This window comes from Mauremys reevesii, linkage group 7 (genome assembly GCF_016161935.1).
Source record: "Mauremys reevesii isolate NIE-2019 linkage group 7, ASM1616193v1, whole genome shotgun sequence".
NCBI classification, from domain to species: domain Eukaryota; kingdom Metazoa; phylum Chordata; order Testudines; family Geoemydidae; genus Mauremys; species Mauremys reevesii.
The window spans coordinates 40,420,906-40,438,558 of NC_052629.1; the positions used below are offsets into that span (position 1 = coordinate 40,420,906).

The 17,653-nt window shown below is 44.7% G+C and overlaps 1 protein-coding gene across 3 annotated transcripts in view; it reads right to left on the reverse strand.

Moving 5' to 3' along the window:
- Positions 1-8,296: 8,296 nt before the first annotated feature.
- LOC120369222 (microsomal triglyceride transfer protein-like) overlaps positions 8,297-17,653 on the reverse strand; it is a 35,521-nt gene continuing 26,164 nt past the window's right edge. For 2 of the 3 annotated variants that reach the window (XM_039482246.1, XM_039482244.1), the window contains 4 exons: positions 13,752-13,979; positions 13,230-13,354; positions 12,435-12,605; positions 8,298-10,939 (listed from right to left, as the gene is read on the reverse strand). In XM_039482246.1, the coding sequence (XP_039338180.1) occupies positions 10,789-10,939; positions 12,435-12,605; positions 13,230-13,354; positions 13,752-13,979 (675 nt within the window). In that variant the 3' untranslated portion in view covers positions 8,298-10,788. Of the gene's footprint in view, positions 10,940-12,434; positions 12,606-13,229; positions 13,355-13,751; positions 13,980-17,653 lie in introns of all 3 variants that reach the window. The other variant, XM_039482245.1, reaches the window with a different exon arrangement.

Sequence of the window (17,653 nt, forward strand, 5' to 3'; positions counted from 1 at the left end):
GCACTTTCCCTTGCTTTTGGACAGTCAGACTCATTACTGTATTCCAAGCATATCAGTTGGTTACTAATCCTTTTCTGGAACCTCCTGGCACTTTTTACTCTCTCCAAACAAATTGCAACATACTGTGATGAGCAAGGACCATTCTGAGGTTAGATATCCCAGATTAAAATCTATTTTAATCACCCACATGGACCATTTCAGCTACTTGTGAACACCTACTTGATTTTTACTCTGTTAAGGCAGCTGCCCCTCTACCCACATCACTCTGAAGGTCCCTAGGGCTAACACCACGCAGGAAATATGAGCTATGTTAAATTGTAGGTACCCACTGAAGATTATGATGAAGGTTTCTGTGCACAAACTATAACAGACTCACTTGTATGTTTTTGGCTCTAAACAGGATGTGAATGTAGTTCCAGGCCTGTAATCTTCTGTAGTGTAAGCTTCTTGCTGCTCTGGTTAAAATGGAAATGTGCACCCTTTGAACCCTTCCAACCATGGCAGAATAACACCGGATACAATTGATTTGTTAGGAAGTGGATATGAATACTCACTAAAAATACTGATCTGACTTGCCAAATGTTGGTCATTTGACAGTTCTCTGTTACCATTTAATTCCTGTTTGGTGCCCTTTGTGAAATGAGAGAGTGAACTCTATTCAGTGCCCAGAAACAGCTACTCGTCTGAAAAAAAAGACTATTACAGGTGACACCTAGTTATCATACTGGTTAGCAGACTCAGATAGGTCAAGAATGACCTATGACCTGGGGAGAGCTCAGAGGTAGGAAGCTTGCACTTTGCACTTGCTTCCCATTATGGACCTCAGTGTTCAGGCCTGGCACCTTTTGCCAGTACTAATAAATTCACTCTTGAAAGAGTAACAATGATAAAGAGAGATCAAGCTCTCTAAGGTCTAAAATCTGCCAGTGTGTTCAGCTGGGCTAGATGGCTTCTTATTAACTCATTTAATTCCTTACTACCTCTCCTGAGAACTTGGTGATTCACTGACTGCCTCTCTGTCTGCTTGTTTGCCATAGTGAACCCACCCAGGTTCCTGGCACATTGCAGGGGCACAATCTAGTCTCACTCACGTTTCAAGGTTTCTTTTCACTGTAGCCGAGACAGGAAGAGCACTGAACATCCTGTGACCTCTCCGGTGCTGCAAGAACTCATACCACTTCCTACCGTATTGGGTCAGTGCTTTTAAATGCGGCACTTGTAATGAAGAAGAGAAGGTGCTGCTTCCTCTACACTGCTTCATTGTTGTGTGAAGAAGTAGTGGAAGCCTTCTTTGCCAAAGTTCTTTAGCCACATCTCTAATATGGGTATTGCAATGGGCTACTTGTGTGGTGTTCGTAAGTGTGTATATATATATATGAGTTAGAAGCCTTTCCTCATTGCCTACTATCCATCACCTGGGAAACCTGGACTTCCCTGGCATACATTTATTTCAATAGCCACTGGAGGTCTCTGAACTACAATATATGAAGTGACTCTTGGAGAGATGTTTGGAAAAATTGCTTCCAGATGTCAGTCTCGTTTACAAAAAACAATGCAAGGTTTTAAACAATCTTCTGGTAAGGTGCTATTATGTGACAGGCTTCATCCTTTAATATGACCTCACAAAATCCCAGTTAAATAGATGCTTGCTGGCACGTAGCACCAGGCTAGGGATGGAATCCTGCACACTTGAAATCTCTCCTAATTTTCAGTGCTAAATCTTTCCTTATGAAATAACCTTGCACTGAAATGAATGGGACCATTCGTTCTAATTGTGCAGATCAATTTAGTGCAAGTCATTTCTCAGCCTGGGGTGGAACATTTTCTCATGAACTATCCAAGGGCTCCTGAGGAAAGACAGTTGCCAAATGCTGGGTGCAAAAGTGTGTGAATAGCATATTAAGATTTAAAACTAGAATCGCTGCTGCTAATTCTTCACACCAACAAGTCGGTAATTAAAGTTGCCCATTAAAAATGTCATTCATTTAATGGAAAGGTAGATGTGGATTCCTTTGGTTTCTCCATTTCTTCTTGGCACCTTCCTTCCTCCTTTAATTAATATTGCAGGGTTCTAATTAATGACCTGTTTACATGTTAGTATACCATACAGTGTAACTAACTTTTACTGGTGATGGGAGCATGCATAGCTCAGTGGTTTCAGATCTGATCCTCTAGAGTTTTCTTTGGAACTTTCCATGACATTGGCAGTCTTGCTGGTGAATCCATAACCTCCCCACAAGGAAAGGTTAATGCACTTATAAAAGTGGAGCACAGACACTTTATTGGAGTGCAGCCTAACATGGGTTAAATTTTTGCTACTTCTCTTAGAGTGGTTATTGGAAGTGCCAAACTCTGTGTATGCCTCCTGCTCTAATACCAAAGGATATGATCAGTTGGTATTGGGTACACTAAGTTATTTTATGGTATTTCCTCTTGTACATTTTATTTTGCATGGCCAGGCCATTGGCCCCTCTAGTTGAAAAAGCAGCATGGAAGAGGTGATCCATTTATTGAATTCAAATGTAACATATAAAAAAACCAGTTGAACAATTGAGGCTCGAGAGCAGTACTTTCATCAATTTCTTTTATTGTGAAAAGAACAGAAGTTATATGACACTGGAAGACCCATGACTAGGAATTGGGTTTATAACATATTGTCACTTGATGATCTGACCCTTTAAGGAACACAAGTGGCACATGTTGACAATTTTAGGAAAAGGCCACCTGGCCCAGTCTATCACCGCCCTTTACTTTTTGGTTCCAAGTATGACCCTGGGGACTCTCTCAATGTCAACTGCCAGAGGGCCCACCATACTGTGACTCAGATCAGGTCTGATGCACTCATTACCCCAGCACTCTATCATCATAGTATGTATCTAAAAATTGTCATGTAAAGTATCATATGTAAACTGGTGACACGCCACCCCCAAAATCATTGCATAATATATGTACGGGTTGTGTACAAAGAGTTTATACATGTGTGCTGGAAATATGTTCTTAAAATGTGTTTGGGAGTCAGTGCATAAACCCAGCCCACCCTAGAAAAAGGAATGTGGATTTACTGGCAGAGGACAATGAAAGTACATTTATACCTATGGTGAACAAAGCTATACAGCTAACGAGCAGTGGCTAAGTTCTGATCTATATTGGAATACCTATGTATCCCCGGAGTATAAAAAAATCCACACCCCATGAGAGCCTCAGCTATACTGACCAGGCATAGAAAGCTCTAGGTTCACAGAAGAATTCTTCCGTCAACCTAGCTAGTGCCTCGGGGAGGTGGATTATCTAGGCAGATGGGCGACCCTCTCCCATTGGTGTAGGTAGTGGCTACATTGTAGCATTTTAACTGTAGACATACCCTTAATGAGCACACTGCGGGGGAAGAATCTGCACCCCAGGAATCCTTTCTGGCTCTTGAGGCAGAGACAATGGCCTTTGGGTAATGTAAGTGGAGCAAAAAGTCATTTTTGTTATCCATTACTTAGGCCTGATCTATAGTGGGGGGAGGGATCGATCTAAGTTATGCAACTTCAGCAACATGAATAATGTAGCTGAAGTCAACGTACTTAGATCTACTTACCGCAGTGTCTTCACTATGGTGAGTCGACTGCTGCCACTCCCCCATTGACTCTACCTGAGCCTCTCATGGCGGTGGAGTACAGGAGTCGATGGGAGAGCGCTCAGGCATCGATTTATTGCGTCTAGACTAGACGTGATAAATTGATCCCCGCTGGATCGATTGCTGCCCACCGATCTGGCCGGTAGTGAAGACATACCCTTAGGGAACAAAGAGAGCAGCTCCCTTTGATTCTGTGAATGTTGGGTCCCCAGTCTGGAGGGCTGGAGATGCTGATAACTTGATGTGAGTAAGAAAACTGCTTAGGCAAAGATTGTAACTTGCTAAGATTAAGTTTTAGTCACTAGAAAGTGTATTTTGTTTTGTTTGTATTCAGACCCTCTCTTTCTTACTCTTGCTTAGTGTCACTTAAATCTGTTCTTTTTTAAATAAACTTATTCTTGTTCTATTACAAATCCATCTCAGTGCTGTGTATTAAAGCAAAGTCTGAGTCTTCAGCTAACCTAAGAGGCTGGTGTGGGCTCTGTCTCTCTGGAGGCAGCAATCGTAATTTCTGTGAGTATCCAGTCAGGGGGACTGGACAGTTCAGGGAGTTGTCCCTGAGGAACAAGGGGACTGGGATTCATTGTTTGTTCCTCACAAGGCAAGATTCAGATTGGCAGAGTCTTAAAGAGTTTGCTGACCAGGCAGACAGGCTGGTATGTGAGGGAGCCGACACATAATTGAGCAGCTGCAAAGCTCTTGCTCTTGTTAAGGCAGAGGTGTGACACAGTGGATCAAAGTTCTGGGTGCCCTGAGCAGGATGTCAAACCAAGGAACAGCTAGAGTTGAAAAACCTCTGGAATGGACCTTGAAACTTTAAGATTTCATTGACTTGTGAAAAGGAGAGTAAAACTGCCATCAGTAGCAAAAGTTAATGAATTGCACTCCAAAACTTTCCAGAAACTTCCAGAGAAGCTAGAAATATGCCTCCAGACAAAATATGAAGAGTTAGTCTCGCCACCTGGGAGGCTGAGGAGATAATCTTTCTTAAAGGCCAGAAATTTTACTACTTTTTAATGGGGAAAAATACAACTATTTCTTTAAGTAGAATCCTTGAACCAGACCTAGATTAAGATCTTCTGGTCCCACACTGAAATGTCAGGTCCCTCACTCCCTCCTAGTTACTATCTTAGGCTACTTTAGATATAATCCTCTTCCCTACATCTCCCCAACCCCAGGCAAGCTGGACTCAGTGATCAACTGTCACTTACACCAAAAATCACAAAATATTCAGGTTGCTTCCAGTCCCAAGAGCCCAGCCATTTACCCCAGATCAATTTATATCTTAGATCTCACACCAGAGACAATGCTGTAGCCGAGCCTATAATAAACTAACAAAAGCTTTATCAGCTATAAAAAAAGAAATGAGTTATGTGCAGGTTAAAGCCAGCAACATATAAGCACAGATGAGGTACAGTCTTTGATTCCAAAAGGTGACACAGATGTAGTAATCTGTCCACTGAATGGCTTTTAGGGCTAATCCAGGTTGCCCCTGGGGTTCTCTGCTTTTGTTCCTTAGCTCCAGCCCTTGCGAGAGGCCAAACAGCCAAGAGAGAACCATTTCCTCTTTTGAGCATCTTTATATACCCTTTTCCCCAGAGTTCAAACCGATGGGACGAGCACTCCTGCACATAACTTCCTCATGGATGATGGGGCAGTCAACAAAGATTTTGTCCTCCATGGCCCATTTAGTCTTGATAGGCCTTCTTGACAGGCAGGGGAAACGACTCTTCTTGCTTAGGTTCACAAGTTCAGAGCAGGCATTTTCGCAATTATATAGCAAAACTTACATATTACCTTATAGCATGGGATACTGATATTACAATTAAGGCGTATGTATGCAGCAATTTACAAGCATTTTATAGAGTCTAAACAATAAATACATTCTTGTAACTCTAACACCTATCTTGAACAATACTAATATTTAGGTGAGCTGGTCTGGTTTCCAGCTATGAATTTGTCAGTGCTCAGCTGACACCTACAGCCTTGGCAAGAGCTGGCACCTGGTTTACCAGTGTTATATACACCTCTGTGACCAGAGGTGATCATCTTGAAACTGTTACATGGGGGTGTGGCTAGTCAAAGCCTTAACTTTCCTATGGTGGTGGCTGTCTTAGGACAAGGACAAGACAAAGTAGCAGGGAAAGTGAAGATGCTGCTGGGGCCAGTGGGACTTGGCAGGATCTGAAGGCTCTTTACTCTGACTGCCCTGGCTCTAAAAGCATCAGTAACAAAAGGGCTAAAGGGGTTCTGCTCTTTTTGAAGTTTTGGCTGTGCACCGTGGTGCATAGCTGGGTCTGAACATCACCATTAAGGTCCAATCAGCCATTTAGAGCACTGCTGGTGACAATCCGTGCCTCCTGCCATACTCCAAAAGGCAGTGGCCATTCTTAAAACTTGCCAATTGATGCTGAGAAGTAAATAGCTTGACTTTGGGTTTGGCAGCTGTCAAGGTGTGCCAGAGAATGCAAAATACATGTTTAAACAGCAATTTAACTGCAATCTGAACAATGCATTGCCAAGGATTGCTTCATAACAGGGAATAAAGCAGATACTGAGGAACTGTATCAATTTCCTTAGGGCAAAATGGACACATTTTTCTGAGTAACGCCAGTTAAATTCTTCCAATTTATAAGCCCCAGCGTATACAATTATTGGAATGTGCTGCTATGTATGTAATTTCCTATTTGACCCCAGGTAATACAGCCCCTCAGCTGGGCTGCAAAGGCCTCTGTAAATCCTAGGAGAGCACATGGGAAGTTAAAGGAAACCAAGAAGGAGGTGAAACTCTGGGAATGCTCTCAAGTAGTATCTCGACATCTGGCAACCAGACCATTCTGTTCATTGGTTTGGACTAGTAGTGAAGGAGTGTGACTGCTTAATCTGTTCTGGTTTGATGGAGGTTTCAATTCTGAAATTGTCTTTCCCAGGCACCTTGCAGAATAACGTGGTTTCAGATATGAATTAAGATCACTCAGGCCTCATGCTGTGGCTGCAAACCCATTTGTGGAATAAGTTACAGGCAGGGTTAACTGCAGGACTGTGTCATTAGCAGCTTAACCTTCAGTTCCACCGAAGGAGGTAAGCACAATGGTACATGCCAGCAGAACTGCTAGCAAGCTCTGAGGTGTTTTAATTCAAACAGGGAGGACAGGAAAGCAGCACTGGAATAGGAGAATCAAGCTAGCAGGAATTAAAGTTGATGATGATGAGAGAGTGTAGGGCCCCACAGGGAAAAAGTAAAGATGGAGAGGCAAGTAAATGAGTCTCAAAGAGGGACAGAATTTATTGATGGATAACTTGAATTTGAAAGCAGTTTGAAGCCCAGAATACAGTCTAGAAATATAACAAGTGAAGCATGTTCCTTCCTTCCACAGTCAGGGGGTAATTCTGCCATTTAGACAAAAGAACAGGTTACATTGTAATTAATCTCTATGACCTTGGGCCTGCTCAGTGCAAATTACCTAGTAATCTGCAGAAGTTTGAGCTGCTCAGAAGATGAAGGTAAACCCTGATTTTTACCAACATTCTGAGTGGTATCCAAAACCTTCACAAAATAGGAGGGTTTGGATAACTGGGATCTTTAAGCCTATGAATTGCACAGGGCTGAAGGTCATCTCTAAGTTCTGTAGAGGCAGAGCAGAAGAGACCAGAGGAGTTTTGTGAGAATTTAGCTTCAGCTCTCTGGAACTTCTTGAGGCTGAAGCTGTAAAGCAAGCTCCTGTCCAGCTCCTAGCAGCGTTAAATATAGCTGGCTTCAATGACACCATTCCCTCTGGCTTCTGCTGGGAACGTGTTGCAAAGTGGTTGATTTCTGCCTATGTACCTGGTCTGTTCACATGCAAGGAAAAATTAACAAAGTCAAATAGAATTTAAAAAAAAATAGATTAAATTTATTAAACTAAACCAAATGACGCATAATTAGTATCTCCCTCAGAAAAAGCAGCAAAACACCACCAAGCAAAAATATGAGAATCAATATGAAAGAAATGCTATCAGGCAACAAAATCCTCAGCTTTTGCAGCATTCTCATAATCCACAAGCCCCCATCCCCCAGGATTTTTTGATATAAAAACTGTAAGTGGGAAGCAAAACTGGGACACAAAAAGTCTTATCAGAAAGTGATCCAGGAGCATTGCTAGTTGATGTGAATTTCCCTTCCTTCTGCAATTGCTGCAGTAATATTCAATTTGTAGCACAAAAATAACTGATTAAATAATGCTGGTCACCTAAAAGAAAAATCATTGAAAACGTAAACGTTTACTCAAAAAAGCACATTACAATGTACATTAATTACCACAAATATAACCAAAATATAAACAGAAAAGGGAAGTTTCTCCATCACTTTGCTACTTAAATATTGCCTCATTATCTTTAGGATTGAGTAATGTCTCGTCGTCACTTTGTGCTACATTTAAAAGAGTGGTACCACTTTAAGAAGCTAAGAGATGCAAAAGGCTTTTCCATAACTATGTAAACCTAGGATCAGCAACCTTTCAGACGTGGTGTGCCGAGTCTTCATTTATTCATTCTAATTTAAGGGTTCATGTGCCAGTAATACATTTTGACATTTTTAGAAGGTCTTTTTCTCTAAGTCTGTAATATATAACTAAACTATTGTATGTAAAGTAAATAATGTTTTTAAAATGTTTAAAAGGCTTCATTTAAAATTAAATTAAAATGCAGAGGCCCCAGACCGGTGGCCAGGACCTGGGCAGCGTGAGTGCCACTGAAAATCAGCTCGCGTGCTGCCTTTGGCATGCATGTCATAGGTTGCCTACCCCTGACCTAGAAGGAGGAGCACCATAGGTAACTATCCACTAGGACATGAATCTCAAAAATATATATATATATCTGCTATCTTCTGACAAGACTGGGAGGAGAGTGGGATACTGGGAAAGACACCCCCACACTGCTCTGTTCAATTTTTGTTGAATAATAAAAAGAGAGAGAACTATATGAAATGTCTTTGTTGTATTAACCTTGACCAAACTCTCCATTTCATAGATTCATAGATTTCAAAGCCAGAAGGGACCATTATAATCATCTAATCTGACCTCCTGGGTAACACAGGCAAGGGAATTTCACCTTGTGATACCTACTTTTAACCCAGTAAAACTAGAGCATATCTTTTAGAAAAACATGCAAGTGATGGAGATTTAACAAATACTTTAGTAATCTAATGTTCTAATGTTTAAAGCCTCTTACTATTAAAAACCGTGTCTCATTTCCAGTTTGAACTTTGCTAACTTCAGTTGCAGCCTTTGGATCGTGTTATGCTGTTGTCTCCTAAATTCAAGATCCTTCACCTATTTGATTATCTTTTCCCTGTGTATGTATAGGCCATGACCAAATCATGTTGTAAGCTGGTCTTTTACAAGCTAAATAGACTGGGTGCCTTCAGTTGTTCATTGTAAGGCAGATTTTCCAGATCTCAAATCGTTCTTGTCGCTCTTCTTTGAATTCTCTCTAATTTTTCAACATCTGTTTTAAAGCGTGAACACCAGAACTGGACATTCTGCCCCAGTAGTGGTTCCACTGTTCCACTCGTGTTGTATTGGTGAAATAAGAAGTAATATCCCTAGTGGACTTCCATTCCAAGGGAAAAATTGTCATATATACACACCCTACTTAAGCACAACCCTATTTACCTTCACATTAGTTTTCCATAATGTGTTTAATTTTTCTTTCTAATACTGAAAATTGTGTGGGTCAAATTCATCCATCTAACCCCTAAAATTAGAAGTTATGCTAGAGGTGAATTTGCCCTATTTAAACAAAGGATTAGCCACTTCCAGCGTCATCTTCTCTTTCTGGATTTCTGACATCAGTCATTTCCCTGGCAACAGAGCATGAACTCACTGGAGGATCAAGCAGAAGAAGTTCAAGTTGTGAGGGAACTGAGATGAACTCCTATTCAGATACAAACACTTCTAATTATACCAAAAGGAAGGAACATAATTGCTGACAGATTATGCAGCTTTTTTTGTCTCACTGCTTTTTTTTCAAAAATCAAGTACCCCCAAAAAATCAAGCCACCCTTTCCACATGCATGGCACACTATCACAGTCACCAAATCATGCAACACTGGATTCCATTCACTTCCTCAGCCCTGGGAAGTTCTGTCCAGACGCTCTGGGAGAGCTCACTTGATTGTGGTTACCAGGGGTGAAAGTAACTGAGGACAGTTACCGGTACGGGGGAGGGGTGGTGTGGCTCTGGCCCCCGGAAGGGGCGGGGCCTCAGGTGGAAGGGGCAGGGCTGGGGGGCTGCCTGGGGCTCCAGAGCTCTGGACACCGCTGCTACAGTAGGGCAGCAGTGTCCGGAGCCCTGGGCCCTTTTAAATTGCCGGCCCCAGGGCAGCTGCTCCCTTTGCCCCCATGCCCATCAATGGCTGGGGGGGGAGGGCAAAAGGGGCAGGGATGTTAAAGTGCTGCAGGGTCCTTTGCCGCAGAAGTGCTTTAATGTTGCTGCGCCCCTCTCCCCCCCCCCGTTGGTGGCCGCCCCCGACAGGGGAGGCAAAAGGGTCAGGGACATTAAAGCGCTGTCCCATACCGGCTCCCTTTCACCCCCGGTGGTTACTCAGATGAGTGGGGAGAAATGTGTGATTAACATGCCATTCTGGGTATCCGCTCTCAGAACACTTTCTTAAGACTGCCTGAAAGTCACCTTGTGACTCTCAAAGCAAGGGGTCTTAGCTGTGAGGTTGATCGTGGCCCAGTTTTGCTTCTAAGGGACCATACCATATGGAGAATGACCATCATAGGGAAGGGTACATGATTATGAAAATTCTACCTCTCTCCTTTCTTGGTGTCTTAAGGATTCTCAAGGCCAGACCCAGAACATGTTAATTCTGCTGTTCCTTTGACTGTGCCAACAGGATCTTGCACATCCCAGAGCTGGCCCTTTACAAGGGACTTGCTTTGATGGACTTTAGGGATTCATGTCCCAACCACATTTGGCACCCTGATTTCAACATGTTCTCTTGCAATAGGGACACTTGTTTTTATTACAGTCAGTAAAAAGCAGACTCTTGTGGGAGCTAGAAAGGGCTCTGGGCTGCCCACATCAGTCCTGGGCCTGGCTCATGGATGCAGCTCACTGAGAATTTGGGACCAAGGAAAAGGGAGGAATGATAAATCCAGACCCAGGACACATTGATTCCTCTACTGCTCCTTTGCCTCCGTCAACAGGATCTTGCACATCTCGGAGTTGGCCCTGTGCAAGGAAAGCTCGCGTCCAGCAATAGTGCCCCGTCTCCCCTTGCGAACAGTGATGCTTTGGTTCGGTGAAGATTCGGAGATTGTAAAGATTTCTCTGTGGGGCAAAACAACAAGAGCAACAATGAAGTAGTTAGGAGACTTTAGAATGAGACAAGATTGGATCCAACTTGTCTCCTCAAATCAGCATGTTCCATTCCTTGAAAGTCTGATCTGTTGGAATGTTATGGCATATTCTGACAGGTGTTTTTCTTGACTTCTGTCAATAGGGATTTATTGCCCTTGAAAACAGTATTATATCCACATTGTATAACCATGCTAGAGGCTGCTGTGAGTTTAATTTTTAGCACAGATTAACTAGCACACTTTAGAATAATTCCAACATTTCGCAACACTGGACAGGGTAATTTTCCTGATAGTTTCACCTATAATGTGGATGGGGCCTAAATGTTTCAGTAGGAGGATGAACCACTGCTGTCTCAAGTTATCCCTCTGCTCCCAGCAATTGACTGAAATGGGGAAGATTCTTAGAGAATGAGTTGATTTCTATCACCAGTCTGCAGTGCACACTGAACAGATGGAGCAGACTGGACTTCCAGGAAAAGCTGTGTAACAAGATTTGATCTGTGGAGAAATGAATAACTCCTCAAGAGTTTCACTCCTCAGAGGGAAAGGACCTTGGACCCAAGGGCTCCTTTCTCTCCCTGTTTTTGAGGCCTGACCTGTAGGTGAGGTTCCCTTCATGTCCCATCTCTGGGTTGGTTAGGAGGCCCAAGGCTTTTCTATGGGAACCTATCCATCTATTATTTGCAAGTATTTCAGACAGCTACACTCAGCCCTGTTAGCTTGAGTCAGCTAGTAAGTCATGGGAAGAGTGCCAGGGTGTCTGCCTCTGATGCCATACAGCAGCAACAAACTGCTTGACGCTTATTTATGTCAAGAAGGAGCCATGAAGGACTTATCAGTAACAGAGTAATAAAACAATGATGTTATGTCTGGGGCAAAATCAATACTGGCATTAGGACCAGCAGTTAAAGTATAAAAGAGGTTTATCAGCACAATACTGTAAAAGATAGCCCAGCATTCTTCTGGGCACAGGGCTCGTCTTAATACTCCTTAGGCTTGCTAATTCTCCAGCATCGTCCAAGGCTTCCTTTAACTTTTTACTGATCTCTCCAAATGGAGAGACTCAACGGAACCTGCTTTAAATCAAATGCTGGACAATGAAATTCTTACCACGTGCTACAAGAAACAGGGCAATAAATAACTCGCTTCTTAGTGGGAGAGTGAGAACTGGCTTTCATAATAGCCTCCTCTCTTGTATCCTGTAGGTTTTGTATCCTTGAATATCTCAGATGCTCATGATATTGTGGAAGGCCAAGCACCACTGGAGTTAGGGAGCACTGTTGTTAAGGTTCTGAACTGAGCTCTAGTGTCAGGAGGGCAGGGGAAGTAATGCATGATCTCCCTCCGCACCTTCCCTGCCACTGGGAGTCACAAACTAATGTCCCTGACTGTAGGCGTGTCCCAATCCCCACCCCTGAGTAAAAATCCACACCCTAGTAGTCCTGGACTAGAATGCCACAGTTTACCTGTAAGGGAGCTGCTCCTCCCTTAGCTGCAGACACATGAGCACAGGATTCCCAGAAAATCTCACTGCTGTATCAAAATTGATTGAGGCTTCTGCCTCTGTCTGGCTTTTCACGCTGGCTTGAAAGAAAGGGGCATCAATTTCTGCTGTGAAATCAATGGCCAGTCCACCCCTGCAACAGGAGAAAGCATAAATCCGGTCACTGAACAATGTCTCCCAGGGGAATGCACTGTCTATGCAATGCTGGCACTCTATGATTTCATTAGTTCTTAATTTGTCAGCAGCTGTGTGGTGCTTCCTGATCCCAAAGGAAGGGGAGGTGCAGAAAACTGTTTATTAAAGCCATCTATCAAAGTGAGGCTTTTAGCCTGATCCCAAGCACAGGCTATGAGAGCCTAAAGACAGTAAGTGATGGGTGTCTGTGTTCATGGGGAAGCAGATCTTTTAAAGGGGCGTGTAACAGATGTAGTTCTCACAGCTGGTACAGAGGTATAGGAGACTCTATGCAACTCCCTCCACTTCCCCTTCCCCCTCCCAAAGAAGCCCTCATCCTCCCAGCATAGAATGTGCATTGGTGTATTTGGTGGGAAAGGCATGGCTGGAAAACATGGAGCTCTAGTTATCTTTGGCCAATTATATAAAATAGCCCTTTGGGGGCTGTTACAAGTCAGCCTACGTTGGAGCAGCCCTGAGTCTGTTCTAATGTTTGGAGCAGCTCTGAGGCTGTTCTAATTAACGCTAGTTCCTAATAAGTCTCCTCAGTGTTCAGAGATTAAATAAGTTTTCACTCATTTACCTTGTTTTGATGCTGGTTCTTGATTCTTGCTCCCATAAATTCATATCAATGTTGGCTGAAATATCTAACCCAAGTGCCCCCTGAAGTTTAACCATTGTTTGCAGTCCAGACTGAAGTGGAATTGCCTGTAGAACAGAAAAGAGTGTATTCATTTTGGAAGCACTTTTCTTGATCTTGGGTGCTCATACAAAAATATTAAACAGCAGCTGGCCAGAGGGGATGCTGCCTACTTTGACTCCCAATGCCTACTGGGCTGGGGCGGGGAAGACAGGAACTGAAGAGAGGTCTCCCACATGGCAGTGCAGAACCCACCTCTAATGAGCCAACTCAGAAAACCAATTCTTAACATCCTTTGATCAGTGCCATCCCATGGTTAGATTTGGCACTGTCATGAATATCGATCATGAGCCGATGGCTTGCAAGCAGGCCCCCTCCAGAATATTCACTATGCTGCAGTGTACCATGGCACTGTTTAACAGGCAGCTTGGATGAGGGAAGGTCTGCATATCATACAGCCATTACCTGTTCATGATCCATCAGCAGGACAGTCCCTTTGACCACACTGGTTGGCTCTCCGCTGCTTAAGAGGACCTTGGCCATTAAATCCGTATATCCTTGGAAGAAAACAATTGGCCGTAACTGGACGTCAAAGAAAATGGCAGACATCCCAGCCATGAGCTCCTGCTCCTCTTCTCCTTCAGGGTTACTCTCTCCCAGCACAGATTCCAACCCCTGGGCTTCAACAGAGACCTAAAATACGCAAGCAGAGAAAATGTGCTGCACAAGGTAAGGCTTCCTCAAGGGTTGACCTTCACTATTCCCACTAGGGAAAGTTGGATAAAGAACCTGCTGAAGTACTGATAGAAACATTTGTATTGCGAGCAGTTGGTTGGCATCTTACATTACTGTACTACTGATTCAAGTAACATCCACCCATGGGCCTAGTGAACTGGAAAGTGATTATATTTAAAGCCCAGTGAGCCTGATACAACACTGGCCTATCCTTTGAGCAGTCATTTAAGTTGAACAAAGTGATTGCAAAACACTATTGATCCGGTTTGGAATTATTTTACACCAATTTTGGATGAGTGTAAATGATAACACAGGTGGCAAAGCAGTGGAGAATCGGGTTCTAGTATTTGATATTATTTATTTTAAGGATGTTAATTAAAGTAGAGATGAAGGCTGTCCAGTGATTAGGACACCAGCTGGGGACTTGGGTGATTGGGTTTAGTTTTCTGCTCCATCACAGTGATCTTGGGCATGTCTCTGAGCTCTCTGTGCTTCAGTTCCCCATCTGTAAAGTGGGCATAATAGCAACTCCCTAATTCACTGGGGTGTTGTGGGATAAATACATTAAAGATAGTGAGATGCCCAGATACTACAGTGATGGGGGTCATATAAGTATGATAGATAGAATCTTTTTTCTATCTATTTGCAATCAACCTTACAGAGTGATTAGCACCATAGAAATCTTAGCGGGATTTCAGATCTCCTTGCACTGTGTCAAATGTGGATCAGACCATGATATAAAATTGTCTCTCACACTAAGCATGAAAGTGCGAGGAAAATTTCTCAAAATATGGGGGCACTTAGCAGCTTCCAGATTTTACCCAACCTCTACTTGGACATTCAGGATAACAGTTATTACAGTAACTCCCCGCTTAAGTTGTAGTTATGTTCCTGAAAAATGCTACTTTAAGTGAAACAATGTTAAGTGAATCCAATTTCCCCATAAGAATTAATGTAAATGTGGGGGAGGTTAGGTTCCAGGGAAATGTTTTTCACCAGACAAGAAACTATATTTTATATATATATATATATATATATACACACACACACACACAGTATAAGCTTTAAACAAAGAATTTTATACTGTACACAGCAATGATGATTGTGAAGCTTGGTTGAGGTGGTGAAGTCAGAGGTTGGGATGCCTTACTGCTAAATGATGAACTAGCATTTGGCTGAGCCCTCAAGGGTTAACACATTGTTGTTAATGTAGCCTCACACTCTACAAGGCAGCACAAATGGAGGGAGGGGGGACAGCATGGCAGACAGAGACACACACCCTGTGTGTGGGGGGGGGGAGGGAGAGAGAGAGATGTGCATTGCCCCTTTAAGTACGCTGACACCACATTCTTTAAAAAGATCAGGAAGCTGAGACAGCAGCTGCAGCCAGCTCTCTCCATCCTGAGCCCTGTTGTGTCTCTCCCCTGCTCTATATGGTGAAGGGATAAGCAGGGGGGCAGGAGTAGGCGGGAGGGGGACACACTGACATTAATTCCCTCTCTTCCTCCCCTCCCCCCGCCCAGCAAGCAGGAGGCTCCCAGGAGCAGCTCCAAGGCAGAGGGCAGGAGCAGCACATGGCAGTGCGGGGAGGGACAGCTGAACTGCCAACAATTGTTAGCCTGCTGTGCAGCTGCTGCACAGGGAACTTAGGGGCGTGGAGGGCGGATGGGGGGGGCTGCCAGTCCACCCTGGTTCCAAGCCCCCACCAGCTAGCTGCAACGGGCTGCTCTTCCTGCAAGCAGTGGACAAAGCAGGCGGCTGCCACACAACGTTATAAGGGAGCATTGCACAACTTTAAACGACCATGTTCCCTAATTGATCAGCAATGTAATAATAATAAAAAGGCTATGGCTACACTTAGCATTGCACAGTGCTGCCACGGGAGCGCTCCCACAGCAGCGCTTTGAAGCGCGAGTGTGGTCGCTGTCCGTACTCCACCTCACTATGGGGATTAACGTACAGTGCTGGGAGCCGTGCGCTGGGGCTCTGATCACACTGGCGCTTTGCAGCGCCGCAACTTGCAGCGCTGGAGGGGGTGTTTTTTCACACCCTGCTGCAGCGCTGCAAATCTGCAAGTGTAGCCATGGCCAAAGTTAACCGGGATGACTTTAAGTGAGGAGTTACTGTATCTAAAAAAAAACAACGAAGAATCCTTGTGGCACCTTAGAGACCAACACATTTATTTGGGCGTAAGCTTTCATGGGCTAAAACCCACTTCATCAGATGCATGGAGTGAAAAAAAAACAGTAAGCAGTTAATATATAAGTATAGCACATGAAAAGATGGGAGTTGCCTTACCAAGTGGGGGGGGTCAGTGCTAATGAGCCAATTCAATTAAGGTGGATGTGGCCTATATTCAACAGTTGACAAGAAAGGGTGAATACCAAGGGAGGGAAAATTACTTTTGTAGTGTTAACGAGGCCAATGCAATCAAGGTGGCCCATTTTCCAACAGTTGACAAGAAGGTGTGAGTATCAGCAGAGGGAAAATTACTTTTTGTAGTGACCCATCCACTCCCAGTCTTTATTCAGGTCTAATTTGATGGTCTCCAGTTTGCAAATTAATTCCAGTTTTGCAGTTTCTCATTGGAGTCTGTTTCTGAAATTTTTTTGTTGAAGAATTGCCACTTTTAAGTCTGTTATTGAGTGTCCAGGGAGACTGAAGTGGTCTCCTACTGTTTTTTGAATGTTACAATTCTTGATGTCTGATTTTTGTCCATTTATTCTTTTGCGTAGAGACTGTCTGGTTCAGGGATCTCAAACATGCGGCCCGTGGGCGCCTCCTGGAGCCTCGGCGCAGAGGAGCATTGCTGGCGCCTGATGGCATATATCAGCGTTGGGAAATGTGGGGCTGAATGAGCCCCTGATGGTGTGGCTGATGCAGGCGGGAGCTCCAGGCCTCAACACGCCAAGCGCGCTCGAGTAAGGGCAGCGGGAGCCACCGGGGCTGGCCGGGCCGGGCCTGGGTGGGAAGCAGGACCCGCTGGGGCGGACCGGGCCGGGTGGGACGAGACCACCGGTCCGCCGCTTCTGGACCTACCGCAGGCACGGCGGCGGAGGTCCGCCGGCCGGACCAGCCGACCTGCCCCAAAGACCCGCTGCCCCACCGCAGGTCTTGGGCACTTTGGCGGCGGGTCCCGCGCGAAGGAGAGCCCCAGGGCTGAGATCCTCTGGGGCCCTGGGCTCCCTCAGTTACTTCCTATCATGCCATCATATGCCCGCCCCCTCCCGAGTTATTTTCTGTGCCTAAGCTCGCGCTGCTCCCCAATGTTTGGGGCGGGTCTCTCCTGGCCCCACCTGCCCCACGCACCTCCCAGTGTCTCCCGGCCCACTTGCTGCCTCACCACCCTGCTATGCCGGGAGCTCACGCTGACTCCACCTGCAGCTTCGGCATCACCTGCTGCCAGGGTTCTAGAGCCCCCCTTCACTAGGGCCAGGGCAGGCTGCCCTTCCCCTGCCCTTCTGCCCTAGTCCTGAGACAGAGACAGGGCAGGGGCGGGGCCTCATGGAAGGGGTGGATTGGGGGTGGGGCCAGGGGCAGCAAGGGGGCGTGTCAGTGATGCGGCCCTCGGGCCAATGCACTAGTCCTCATGCGGCCCTCGGGGTCATTTGAGTTTGAGACCCCTGGTCTGG